We start from the raw sequence: 13,380 nt of genomic DNA on the forward strand, positions 1-13,380 counted from the left end.
CAAAACATGTCTCGCTTTCCCTTCCACTCCTTTACACAAACCATCAAACATCACACGTTCGCTTTGTGTAATTGTGACAACTGTTGCATCAAAACCATCGAACTACGAAAACCCTGTTCTCTTCCAAGCCTGAATCAATGGATCAATTAAGCAAACTTTTCTAGTGTTCACCGCATGTAAACAAAGGCGCCAGTGTATATAAAGTAGACGTTCGGTCGGTGCAAACGATTTAACTGCAATGCTTTTTAACTGCAAGTTCGGTAAGTGCAACAAATTTGCAGTTAGTTACCGCACCGCCAAGTGTCAGAACTGTGCGCCATGTTAGCCCAAATGAACAGTCGGATGAAGTTCACGTTCATCTTACGTCAATTGACGGTTTGTTGACACTGTCAGGCGTTGCAGTTATCGGATTTTCGTTCGCTAAGTGAAACGTAAACATTATTTTGCAGTTATCGAACGTTTACTGTAGACATTAACATTGTGACAGCAGTGGAGTTAGGTGAAACACACAAGGGTACAGTGGCGCTTTCTGTTCGCTTCATAGCGGCCATTTTAGTTATTTTAGTGATCCATTATATACATGTATTATCCATTACAAGTACTTTCAAACCATGGAATACAATGATTCACGCCCGCACGTCTCTCGCAAGAACTATTAGGCGATAGTACGATTTACTTCTAGTGCTCTCAAAGTCTCAACCGCAACTTGGAATCTCTAAGTCAGATCAATCTTCTTAGAGGCATCCTCAAAATATGGAAACACTACACTGCCTTCAAACACAACCTGGAAGGCATCGCCTCTCCATCATCCAGCCAATCATCACCCTGTTCCCAATCTATGGATCCACTAATAAACCCTGGTTTTCTCTAAGATGTAATGGAAGCACTTCCCAATTCCCAATTCCCTTCCCTGAAGGAAGGAGATTCTAAAGCAAATTACTTTATTTCCATGCGCCCCCAGCCATGGAAATGTTACCATGTTGTGGTTACAGGAACTACCAAAAAAACTACCAACTACGGTTGTGTATTTAACGCACCCTTAAGTCATGACAACACAACACCTCGATGTCACCTGATTTCAGGAATTTACGGATCCTTTTCCAGGCGCCCCAAGCCATGGAATCACTACCTTGCTCCCAAGCACCCTGCTCGCAGGAACTTTCAAGGTTAATCATTCTCTTTGATCGGCAACCCGCAACGATCAAATGTTTCTTTCGACCGGCAACCCGCCACGGCCTCTATTATAACCGGCACCCGCAACGGTCTCAATTGTCCTTTCAACCGGCACCCGCAACGGTTGAATTTCCTTCGACCGGCACCCGCCACGGTCTTTTTGTCCTTTTTAACAGGCACCCGCAACAGTTAAATTTGCTTCGACCGGCACCCGCCACGGTCTCATGTGTTCTTTTAACCGGCACCCGTCACGGTTAAAATTTTCTTCAACCGGCAACCCGCCACGGTTGAAAAAAATTGTTCTGATAAATACCGATTGTACCACGCGCATTCAAACTTCTCCACTGAAACATCATACAAGCACGCTCTCTCAATGAGCTGTCTAAAAATTATTCATCAACACCTGCATTTTCAAAACACTGTGTCATCAATTCCGTGGAAATAATTACACTTCCTCTTCTAACTTCACCTGCCGAATTGTTGCACCGTTTCTCCCATCATCACAACACCAACCAACCTGCCAGCAATCCATCTCAAAACAAACACGTTAGAGAGGCCAACAAATATTCACCGTATACGAGGCCTTCCATCCCATCCTCGTCGCCAATTGTAGGGTCCACTTCCGGAAGCGACTCTCGCAACGGCAAACTCCAGCTCTCCAGTCCAGAAGCTTTTCTCCGGTCGTTCGGATTCACCAGACTTCCCACAGGTTCGCTGTCCGTCGTCCGCCGACGCTCCACTTCATCGCCACTGTCACTCTACACGCTCATTCGTAACTGCTTAATTCGCACTATCTACACACTCAATATAAACATAGAGAGTGCATGCCAGTACAAACCCTACAGAACGCTTGGAATATGGAATCCGCTTCCATACTTGTTTTTGTTTTGGGAAGTTGAAAGAACAAAATGCAATTTTCATGATTTTCAGAGATTTTTTCCATCGAATAACTGAAGCAGTTGGAAATGTGTCAAAAACATTTCCATTTCCATCTGCTTTCCAGCTCTTCGATGGAAAAAATCCCGAAAATCCACCTCATGTTTACATGTGCCAAATTGTTTGGCCGCGGCTCGGGAGACGTTTGACTGTTCCGTCGAGTGTTCCGTTTCCACCGAGCCGCACAAAAATGAGTATGAGGCCGGGAACACATGGAATGTGTGTGGCGCACACACATTTTAAACACATTCGGTCATTTGTGCATGTGTTGCAGCGCTCTGTGCGTTGCCAGCACAGCCGATGAGCGAGAAAAAAATAGCGTGTGTGGAATTCAGAATCAAGATTTCGGTTACCACAGTCGGGTGATCTCCAGGTGGCTTGGTGGATATCTTTGCGGGGGAAGAAGGTGCTTCGGACTACAGTCAGTTTTTTTACGCGGGGGATACTCAGTTCAAAATTCAAAAAACCGCGTAAAAAAGTCTCACCATTTCTCGACGAATCATGTGAAAATAAGATGATTTTTTTTTGTATGGAGTTTTCATTTACGCGGCCGCGTAAATCAAAACCGCGTAAAAAAAAGACCTGACTGTACCATACCACGGGAGGCTGCAAAGTTTACGCATCGCTGGCCGTTATCATTCGATACGGCGTGCAGGCTGTTTCGCCCGATTACCGGTCTGTACATTTCCTCCCTTCCTACCCGCGCGTTCAAGTCACCGACAACGATTTTCACGTCACGCGGCGAGCAACCATCGTATGTTTGCTCTAACTGCGCGTAGAACGCTTCTTTCTCGTCATCGGATCTCCCTTCGTGTAGGCAGTGGACGTTGATGATGCTGTAGTTGAAGAAACGGCCCATTACTCTCAACATTCACATCCTTGCGTTGATCGGCTGCCACCCGATCACACGTTGTCGCATCTTGCCTAACACTATAAATCCTGTTCCCAGTTGATTGGTGGTGTCACAGCTTTGGTAGAAGGTAGCCGCTCGATACCCGCTTTTCCACACTTTCTGTCCAGTCCAACAAAGTTCCTGCAACGCCACGATGTCGAAGTTGCGGGTTGTAGTTCGTCGTAGATTATCCTGTCACATCCTGCGAAACCAAGTGACTTGCAATTGCATGTTCCAAGTTTCCAATCGTAGTCCTTATTTTGTAACGTGGGTCTTTGCCGGTTGTTCCGAGTCGTATTTTCTCCTATGTTGTTCGCAATGAGGATTTTTACGGGTGGCTTATTGGGCCTACGCCAACACTCCTGTCTCGCCGGAGGGTCATCGTGTCAGTTCTGTTTAACGTCCCAACCAACACTAGGACGATCACGCTGATAAGGCTACCACCTTGGATCTAGCTGGGCGTGATGCAGCATTTCTTACTCAGCCGCTGGATGCCAGAACAGACGCTGTTTGAGCCGCACCTCTTTGGTGAACAGACGCTCGGGTCGTACCTCCTCAATTTAGCTGAAGTCAGAAGGACAACAGTGCCCAGGCTGCACTACCAGCAACGCACACAGCTCTTAGCTGGCGGTCTTTGTCATCGCTTGACCCGTGGAAGCATGAGGTAGGAACTTGTGAGGACCGAGGCTATGTTGGACGCTCTCCTTATCTAGTCACCGTTTTGCAGCTCATTACCATGGAGCACCTACATGACTTCGAATTGGCTGATGACGTTGCTCTCCTAGCACAACGGCGCTCTGATATGCAGAGCAAGCTCGATGATCTTTCCAATCGCTCCTCAGCGGCAGGTTTTACAGTAGACGTTCGGTCGGTGCAAGCGATTTAACTGCAATGCTTTTTAACTGCAAGTCCGGTAAGTGCAACAAATTTGCAGTTATCGCACCGCTATCCGTCAAAACAGCGCGCCAAGTTAGCCCAAATGAACAGTCGAATGAATTTTACGTTCATTTAACGTCAATTGATGGGTTGTTGACGCCTGTCTGACGTTGCAGTTATCGAATTTTGTGCGCTAAGTGAAACGTAAACATGTTGCAGTTATCGAACGTCTACTGTACCATCAACGTCAATAAGACCAAATCGTTTGATGTAAACACGGTCAACCCTTCCAGCTTTACGGTAGCTGGGCAATCAGTGGAGAATGTTGAAAGCTTCCAATACTTGGTAGCCAAATGGCAGCCGATGGCGGCACCAAGATCGACATAGGTGCACGGATCAAGAAGGCGAGGGCTGCTTTTACGAGTTTAACCTTCCAGGACGCGCGCCATCAGGCAACCGAAACTGCACCGCGCTCGCGCTGTATACGAAAAGCGAGGTTTTTTGGTAGTGTTGTACTTTTTACAACAGCGCGCGTGCTGAAGGGTTAAGAAATGTATGGAAAACTCGAACGTTAAATCTGTGCTGCTATACGCCAGTGAAACCTGGTGTGTATCAGTGGAGAACACGCAACGGCTGCAGGTCTTTATCAATAGATGTCTGCAATATATAATTCGTGCATGGTGGCCTCACAATTGGATCTCTAACATGGAGCTCCATCGTCGATGTCATCAAAAGCCTATAACGACAGAAATTCGGGAGCGAAAGTGAAGGTGGGTCCTCCACACTCCACGCAGGGGCGGGAACGAAATCTGCAAACAAGCGTTAGACTGGAACCCAGCAGGACATCGCAGCAGAGGCAGACCCAGAGGCTCATGCCGGCGCAGCCTCAACAACGAAATCAAGCAGACCGACAGAAGTTTGACCTGGCCGCAGGTCAAGGCGATGGCTGGCAATCGCCCAGGTTGAAAATCTTTCAATAGACCATTCCCGTGATTTTTTTTTATGTGCTCTACGGCTTTCCGACAATTTACTGAGCAAACTTTTCCAAGGAACCCATATGTTTTGAAGGCTCTAACTATTGAAAAACAATGAAAAACCTGCGAAGTAGCACTTAACCCTATCGTCTCCTATATATCTAGATTGAGTTTAAATAAGGGCGAATGTAACATGAGAGAGTTCTCTTCATCGACTCTCTCTTCTGCAAATTAAAGTGACAAGATGCAAATTCAATCGAACTTTTTTACACTTAGACGCTAGATTGCATCGCAACCTAGCGATTTATGACCAAAAAGTTCAACAATACTTGCAACTTGTCACTTTAATTTGAAGAAGAGAGAGTCGATGAAGAGAACTCTCTCATGTTACTTTCGCCCTTATTTAAACTCAATCTAGATATTATTTCACCCCGATTTCCGTCGTACCCCTTTCTCCGCTATGGCGCGGCAGCAACGATGTGGTGAGTTTCTGATTAGCGAACTGTCAGACGGTTGTTATGTTTTGATCGTTTTTTTTTTTGCTTTTCGGCCAAACCAATCCGTGTAAACAACGGGCGCAGGACAGTATCCCATATCCCAGTGGAGCAGGACATTTCCCTGGGGGACAATAAACAGACTGTAGGGGACAATACCCAGGTATCACAGCTGGTGGGCAATATCCGCGAGAAGCAGTTGGAACAAACTTCCAGGATCAAACTTCAAAAACTAAATGAAACGGGAATGAGTAGCAGTGCTCAGTTTCCAACTGGAGAAGCAGGCATTGGAGTAGGACATTACCCAAGCGGAACTGGTGCGGCTGGCGGGCCTGGTAATCAGTAGCCTGTAGGAGGATCCGGTGTAGGTGCTTGTCAATATTCAGGAAGTGTTGGCACAGGACTGGATGTAGGCTCAGGAGAACTACCAGGAGATGTAGGTACTGGAACTGGGCAATACCCGGCAGGAGTTGGCGCAAGTACCGTATCCCGGAGGTGGCGGTGCAGATACAGGGCAGTACCCTGGAGGTGCCGGAATAGAAACAATTTAATATCCAGGAGGTGCAGGCGCTGGTCAACTTCCAGGTGGTAATTTTTGAAATTGTAAGTTTTGTAACTGTAATTTTTATTGAACCCTTTTTTCAGGTCAAGGAAAAACAACAGTAGTGTAGGATTTGAAGTAATTTCCCCCCGGGAGAGTTACAATCAACGGAATTGGACAACGTCCGGGTAGTATCGGTACAGGACATTACCCAGGAACAGGTGTTAAGGTTAGTGCTGGTCATTTCCCTAGTGGAGGGCAGGTCAGTATCCAGGAACTAGTGCAGGACAATGTCCAGATGGAGATTAGGGAACTGAAATTGCACAATACCCAGGTGGCGGCATCGATACGGGCGTTGGACAATATCCTGGTGAAACAGGTACAACAGGTGCAGGCCAAGAGCAGGAACAGGTGCTGGTACCAGTGCGGGTCAATATCCAGGAGCAGCAACCGGTGTCGGTCAACACCCTGTAGCAGGAAGCGGTGCTAGTGCGGGTATCGATCAATAACATGTCCCAGGAACAGGTGTTGGTACGGGTATAGGCCGATATCTTCTGGAGCTAGTACTGCTGTCAGCCAGGAGTAGACACCGCACCGATACAGTTCAATATTCCGCCGCGGACGTTGGTGCTGGAACTGGACAGTACCCAGGAGGAGCAGGTACCGATAGAGATCAATATTCAGATGTTGGAACAGGATACTACCCTGGAGGAAAACTTCCAGGTGGTAGTGTAGGAATTGGAAGTAATTTCCCTGGTGGACCTACAAGCAATGGATTTGGACAACACCCGGGTGGCATCGGTACCGTTACGGGCCATTACCAGGGAGGAGCAGGAACGACTCACCTAGCCGGTCAATAGCCAACAAATGTGAATCAATATTCGCTTATGATTCACCAAGAAACCGGATCAACCGCTGTTGGTGGACCTTCTTTAAACTATTTCATCTTTTCTTAAACACCAACTACCTAAAGCTTTTCGTTGGAGGTAATGATCATTTGGATTCAATCCCTACTTCGAAGTATTTCAAAAGTTCTAAAAAAACGTAAGTGAAATTTGATCACTTAGGTATCTAAGATTTTTTTGCGTCAAACTTTTGAATAGTATTTAGTTGATATTAAATAATGAACTCAATACTACATTATAAGAGATGGTTCACAAATTACGTCACGCTTTAATGGGAGAAGGGGGGGGGGGGGGTTTATAAAACGTAACGAACCATGCAAAAAAAGGTGAGGTCCCATACAAAAAGTGTGACATAGGTGAAAAAGGAGGGTTTCAAAAGGTCGATTTTTGTGTGACATAATTTGTGTATAACCCCTAAGTACGCATGTCAACAGTCAGCAACGTTGAAAGCCTTGCTGCAAGTCGTTTTAAGGCAATAAATATTTGAAATGAACAACCACAATTCTGCTTTCAGGGTGAAACTGATTATTTTCAATTTCAGTGGAATGCTTTTGCAAATGCTGAAAAAGCTTTATGTAACTTTAGGTGCGAGTACACGATTTGCCTGAACGGCAAATATTTGACCACTATTGACATATAAATTTTGGTTTATTGTTTGGCTTTGTGTGGGCTCTGTTCGTTTTTCGAGAGTGACAAATATTTATGTTTGCCCGGTACACTTTGCCAAGAGTGTCAAATATTTGGCCATTTGGCATTGATTAGAAAATTAAATCCAAGCTTTGATGTGATAAATAGTTAGTTACAACTAAATTTGTTAACTGAGCATCCGTTTATTCATTTTTAAACTTGTTCTAGGTATTCCCGTCAACCATGGTTAGTCAACAAATCTATGTACGTCAATCAATTACTAGAAATACTAGCAACCCTTAGCTGGAGCATCCTTTACCGATATGATCTAATCAATGCTTTGTAATATTTTTTTTTTTACATTTGTTCACATATTAATAAAATACTGCGGTGGGTGGGGTGTTTCTATGGTCTCTATAATCCATCCGAAAATTGGTCGGGCTCCTGAACAAGATATTCAAGACGTCTTAATACATACAAAGTGGTGCCAGCGTATTCCATATTAAGCTACAAAGTTATGTCGCGAAAAAAATGTACTTTCGTTCGATCAGATCAAAACGTTCACCATGTCCTCTCAGGTTGCGAGGTGACGCAAACCACTTAGAACTTAAGAATTGCTCCAGTGGTTCTTGAGATATTCTTAAACAATATTAGATTTTGTAGCTAAGAAGGTTCACCATGTCCTCCCAGATTGCGAGGTGACGCAAACCACTTAGAACTTAAGAATAGTTCCAATTGTTCTCGAGACATTCTTCCACATTATTAGAATTTGTGGCATACAAGGTTCACCATGTCCTCCCAGGTTGCGAGGTGACGCAAACCACGTAGAGCTTAAGAATCGTTCCAATTGTTCTTGAGAAATTCTTCCACAATATTAGAATTTGTTGCTAAGATGGTTCACCATGTCCTCCCAGGTTGCGAGGTGACGCAAACCACTTAGAACTTAAGAATTGCTCCAGTGGTTCTTGAAATATTCTTCCACATTATTAGAATTTGTAGTTAAGAAGGTTCACCATGTCCTCCCAGGTTGCAAGGTGACGCAAACCACTTAGAACTTAAGAATCGTTCCAATTGTTCTTGAGAAATTCTTCCACAATATTAGAATTTGTTGCTAAGATGGTTCACCATGTCCTCCCAGGTTGCGAGGTGACGCAAACCACTTAGAACTTAAGAATTGCTCCAGTGGTTCTTGAAATATTCTTCCACATTATTAGAATTTGTGGCTAACAAGGTTCACCATGTCCTCCCAGGTTGCGAGGTGACGCAAACCACTTAGAAATTAAGAATTGCTCCAGTGGTTCTTGAGATATTCTTCCACAATATTAGAATTTGTAGTTAAGAAGGTTCACCATGTCCTCCCAGGTTGCGAGGTAACGCAAACCACTTTGAACTTAAGAAATGCTCCAGCGGTTCTCGAGAGATTCTTCAATAATTTTAGAATTTGTAGTTTTTTTTTTTTTTTTTTTTTTTTTTTTTTTTTTTTTTTTTCTTAGTTAAGAAGGTTCACCATGTCCTCCCAGGTTGCAAGGTGACGCAAACCACTTAGAACTTAAGAATCGTTCCAATTGTTCTTGAGAAATTCTTCCACAATATTAGAATTTGTTGCTAAGATGGTTCACCATGTCCTCCCAGGTTGCGAGGTGACGCAAACCACTTAGAACTTAAGAATTGCTCCAGTGGTTCTTGAAATATTCTTCCACATTATTAGAATTTGTGGCTAACAAGGTTCACCATGTCCTCCCAGGTTGCGAGGTGACGCAAACCACTTTGAACTTAAGAAATGCTCCAGCGGTTCTCGAGAGATTCTTCAATAATATTAGAATTTGTCACTAAGAAGGTTCACCATGTCCTCCCAGGTTGCGAGGTGACGCAAACCACTTAGAACTTAAAAATTGTTCCAGCGGTTCTCGAGAGATTCTTCAATAATATTAGAATTTGTCGCTAAGAAGGTTCACCATGTCCTCCCAGGTTGCGAGGTGACGCAAACCACTTAGAAATTAAGAATTGCTCCAGTGGTTCTTGAGATATTCTTCCACAATATTAGAATTTGTGGTTAAGAAGGTTCACCATGTCCTCCCAGGTTGCGAGGTGACGCAAACCACTTAGAACTTAAGAATTGCTCCAGTGGTTCTTGAGATATTCTTCAACAATATTAGAACCACTGTTATTGGAGATATTTTTCCACTGTATTTGGAACTTAAAAGTTACAATGCCTTAATACCGTGCATTGGTACTGGTCACTCATTTTATCAATATTTTTTCACAACTATTATGTCAAATTTGTCACACCTTACTAAAAATGGTTCAATATGCTAACGTTTTAACTAGTTACTCAGTAAAGAAACTTATACACCTTGTAAAATATTCGACTTTTTGATCAAATACACAGTATTAGGAAGCACACAGTATTAGGGCATGGCACGGTACTTGTTTCACTCGTGGAACGTTAGATAAAAACCCCAAAAACTATTATTTACAACATTTTTTATTTTAATTTGAAAGGTTAGCCAATTGCAACAGCTTACTTTCCGAAGTCCGAACATCTTCTGGTCTCCGTTAAACAGCGCCCAATCCTTCGTGGTGTCACCAACTTCGATGAACTTTGCTCCGGCCAGCAGCTGCATAATCAGTCCGGCAGTGACAATCGGCGAAGTAGTGCTTCCAATCCAAAATGACACTAATACAGTAGAACGGAATGGCCGAATCCGGGCTCATGATGCCGAACTGCGATAGCTGACAGCATACCAGGAAGATGGACAGAGTAATTGCCGTCCATAACACTTTTTTCCGGAATTGGCACTTTCGCGACGAAAAAAGAGGCCACGCAGCAGCTCCTTTGCTTGATGATGACTTTTACCAAAAATAACGTAGCTCCCGAAAATGTGTAGTTATTGACGGCAGGTGTCGGGAGGAACCCGCTCAATGGACTCTCGGACCGTTGCCGTAACAGGTATCAATAGGGAACCGCTGACAGTTGACACTCATCCAACATCGTACTCTCCGTATAGGACCCCTTCCTGCTCAGCCATCACCACCGGAACTATCCGTCTTAATTTTTTCATCACGTCCCACCCGGCGGCGACAACTCGTCGGATTATTTTACTGGAAAAAAGGAACCAGAACTTACTGTATAGTCAATACATCACTTGATCAAAATAGATGTTACCTACGAGTTTTCACGAGGATTTTCACGTTTCACGTCTGAGTTTTGCCGGTTATCGCCGATGAAATCGATTGGGTCGCGGAGAAGCACAGTTTGACATTTCTGATGTAAACAAAAAAAGGGGTCCCAGACGTTGCTAATTTTCTGAGGTGAAAAAAAAGATCACCATTTCAGGGTTGCCAAAAACAGCCAAAAATTACTTCGCATGGCGATTTTTATTTCAAAAAGTGGTGAATTTCCCAGTTTTCAAAAAATTGTATGAAAATCAAGAGTACATATAAAAAAAATCTGAAAGCGGTAATAATCATCAAAAGCAGGTGTCTTTCGAAGAAAAATATAAAAAAGGGGGGTTAGGTCAGACGGGAATGGTCTATTCGGCTCTCTGCACCATCGTGGGTGCCCAGGACTGAAACAACACACACAACATCCGAGACTCAATTGCCGTTGTCGTCGGTTACTCGGTATGGGTCCGCTTCCGCTATGATGGCGATATCCGTCCCCCACTCAGAAGCCGCCTGATAAAGCAATTGCTGAGCTGCGTCACAGTGGTTTAGGTGCAGCTGCGTTACCCGTACTGTGATTTGTTCACTGCGGATTTCTTGAAGGGGGCACCTTGGACCACCCGTTGGGTGCCTGTTGTTCATGGATTTACCGGAACAAATCAAACACGTGGATTGACTCTTGCAGCCTTGTGCCTTATAGCCTTCGACGCCGATTCGCCTGCACAGCTTACTCCTGACAGGGCCTTTGCAGTCCCATGACTTGTGTCCTGGTTCCAGACACATGAAGCGAACTTCCGCTGGCTCGTGGAATGTCAGATGACATACGCAACATCCTACTTTACCTCCCTACTTTTAAGGACTTTTTTACGTCCGCTACAGGTAGCTGAACCACAGCTACCTGTGTCCCTTTCGGCGCCTTCCATAGCCTAACGACTGTGGCGGTTACCTGCACCCCGCACACTCCTGCACATAAAGCGGTTTTTTTCCCGCTTCCTCTTCCGTTCAACTAGTCCGCCCAACATTGTGGTTGCTGAGGGCATAATAACGGTCGCAACCCCCTGTTTTCTTCCATTTGGAATGGGACAGTCTGTCAGACCCACTCTTCCCAGTTTTCTGGGACGCCTGGCTGTGGTCCGACTTAGCGACATAACTGCCGGCTTTCGGGGTTAGTAACCGCCTACGAAGTCGCAACAGGGCCGTTTTCAGGTCCTTACTAATGTTGGACTTCGTGAACGCAAAGCCGATGAACTTGCCAAGCTGCTGCTCAGCCACCTCGATTGCGGGCAGTCCTTCTCTTTTTTGGTTGATAGCCCTCAACAACCACGCTCCGTCCAGTATGTCCACCGGTTGGCTTGCCAAGGAATGGATCGGATCTCCCACGCTGGAACTGCGTGCGCAGCTTCCCGATTCTACCTCCTCGCTTCCTTAACGGAGACCTCGCCAACCCACTTCTTGCGAAGGGGTTAGCTTCGCGCAAGGTCTGTGGAAGATATAGGTTGTATGACTCCCAGTTTTGGCCCAGTGGCCATCCCGGATTTCAGAAGAAGTAGGATTATAGATGTGGGAGCTTTTCAGGCTGTGTGGGAGCAATTCCTACTAAAGCTTTTCCCGGTGGAGAAAAATTTTTGGTGTGGGAGGTTTTCAGCCGGTGTGAGAGGGTGCCGGAGAAGTGCCCCTGCCTGCCTCCCTCCTTCCACTCCTTCCGCAAGGAAGTTTTTTCACCGAGACGCTCCTCCACCGGGAAATCCTCCTCCACCGGGAAAACTTTCTTCACCGGGATATCCTATGCCTACGTCTTTGTGGATTCTGCCACTGCCACAGTTTACATGGGTTTCTCGTGGTCATTGGCTGTCGTCATTGACTTTCAAAGTCTCAGCAGGGCCTGCTTTAGGTCCTTACTTTTCTCTTTCCAGCAATCGTATGGAATTGTTGTAACACATTTCGTGCAAGATGTTTATGCCCAAAGCCCATCGCGTCGCCATCTATGAGTACCTCTTCAAGGAGGGAGTCCTAGTGGCCCAGAAGGATTTCTATGCCCCGAAGCACCCGGAGCTGGAGAACATCCCCAACCTGCACGTCATCAAGCTGAAGTCGAAGAACTTCGTCAAGGAGCAGTTCGCCTTGCGCCACTACTACTGGTATCTGTCCAACGAGGGTATTGAGTACCTGCATCTGCCCCCGGAGATTGTTCCGTCGACGCTGAAGCGTGCCGCCCGTTCGGAGTCACAGCGCGCCCGCGCTACCGCCGGACCCCGTTCCGCCGATGGACCGAAGGAAGGCGAAGACCGACAGGGCTACCGTCGCACCCAGCAGGCCGGAGGTCCGGACAAGAAGGGAGACGTCGGCGCCGGAGCCGGAGATGTGGAATTCCGCGGACGATTCGGCCGAGGACAGAGGCCACAGTAAGGCACGGATTGATTCCATCTTCTGTGTGCATTTAATAATAATAATTTGCGTCCTCGAACACGAAAAGTCAATGATGGATTCAAGCTGCTATGCAGTCGTGAGGCCCCTCAATTACCGTCCCTGCTATTCCAAAGAGTATATCGCGTGGCAGGCACGACAATGCCAAAGAAAGTCAACAAAATTTCTTTTACGAGCCCGACGCCCCCATCATGGTCAATCTGGATACCCACACCTTTACAGCCATGATTATATGGGCCCTCACCTGACTCCACTCTATCTGATAACGGGATAAGTTTGAATGAACACAAAGAAATACGCTTAGTAGGGACGGCGCAAGCTTACGCTTGCAATGGTTGTTCCTGTCTTTTCACATGTTGGTTTAGAATTATCA

General features: G+C 45.6%; 1 protein-coding gene across 1 annotated transcript; it reads left to right on the forward strand.

Moving 5' to 3' along the window:
- Positions 1–12,487: 12,487 nt before the first annotated feature.
- Positions 12,488–13,033, forward strand: LOC134285717 (small ribosomal subunit protein eS10B-like). Its single transcript, XM_062847041.1, has one exon. It carries the CDS (start codon positions 12,534–12,536, stop codon positions 12,987–12,989), a length of 456 nt encoding a protein of 151 aa, XP_062703025.1. The 5' UTR covers positions 12,488–12,533; the 3' UTR covers positions 12,990–13,033.
- Positions 13,034–13,380: the final 347 nt, after the last annotated feature.

This window comes from Aedes albopictus, chromosome 1 (genome assembly GCF_035046485.1).
Source record: "Aedes albopictus strain Foshan chromosome 1, AalbF5, whole genome shotgun sequence".
Taxonomy (NCBI): Eukaryota; Metazoa; Arthropoda; class Insecta; order Diptera; family Culicidae; genus Aedes; species Aedes albopictus.

Bases quoted from the DNA above. Each gene is read 5' to 3' on its own strand.
- LOC134285717 (XM_062847041.1), top strand. From the start codon at position 12,534: ATGTTTATGCCCAAAGCCCATCGCGTCGCCATCTATGAGTACCTCTTC.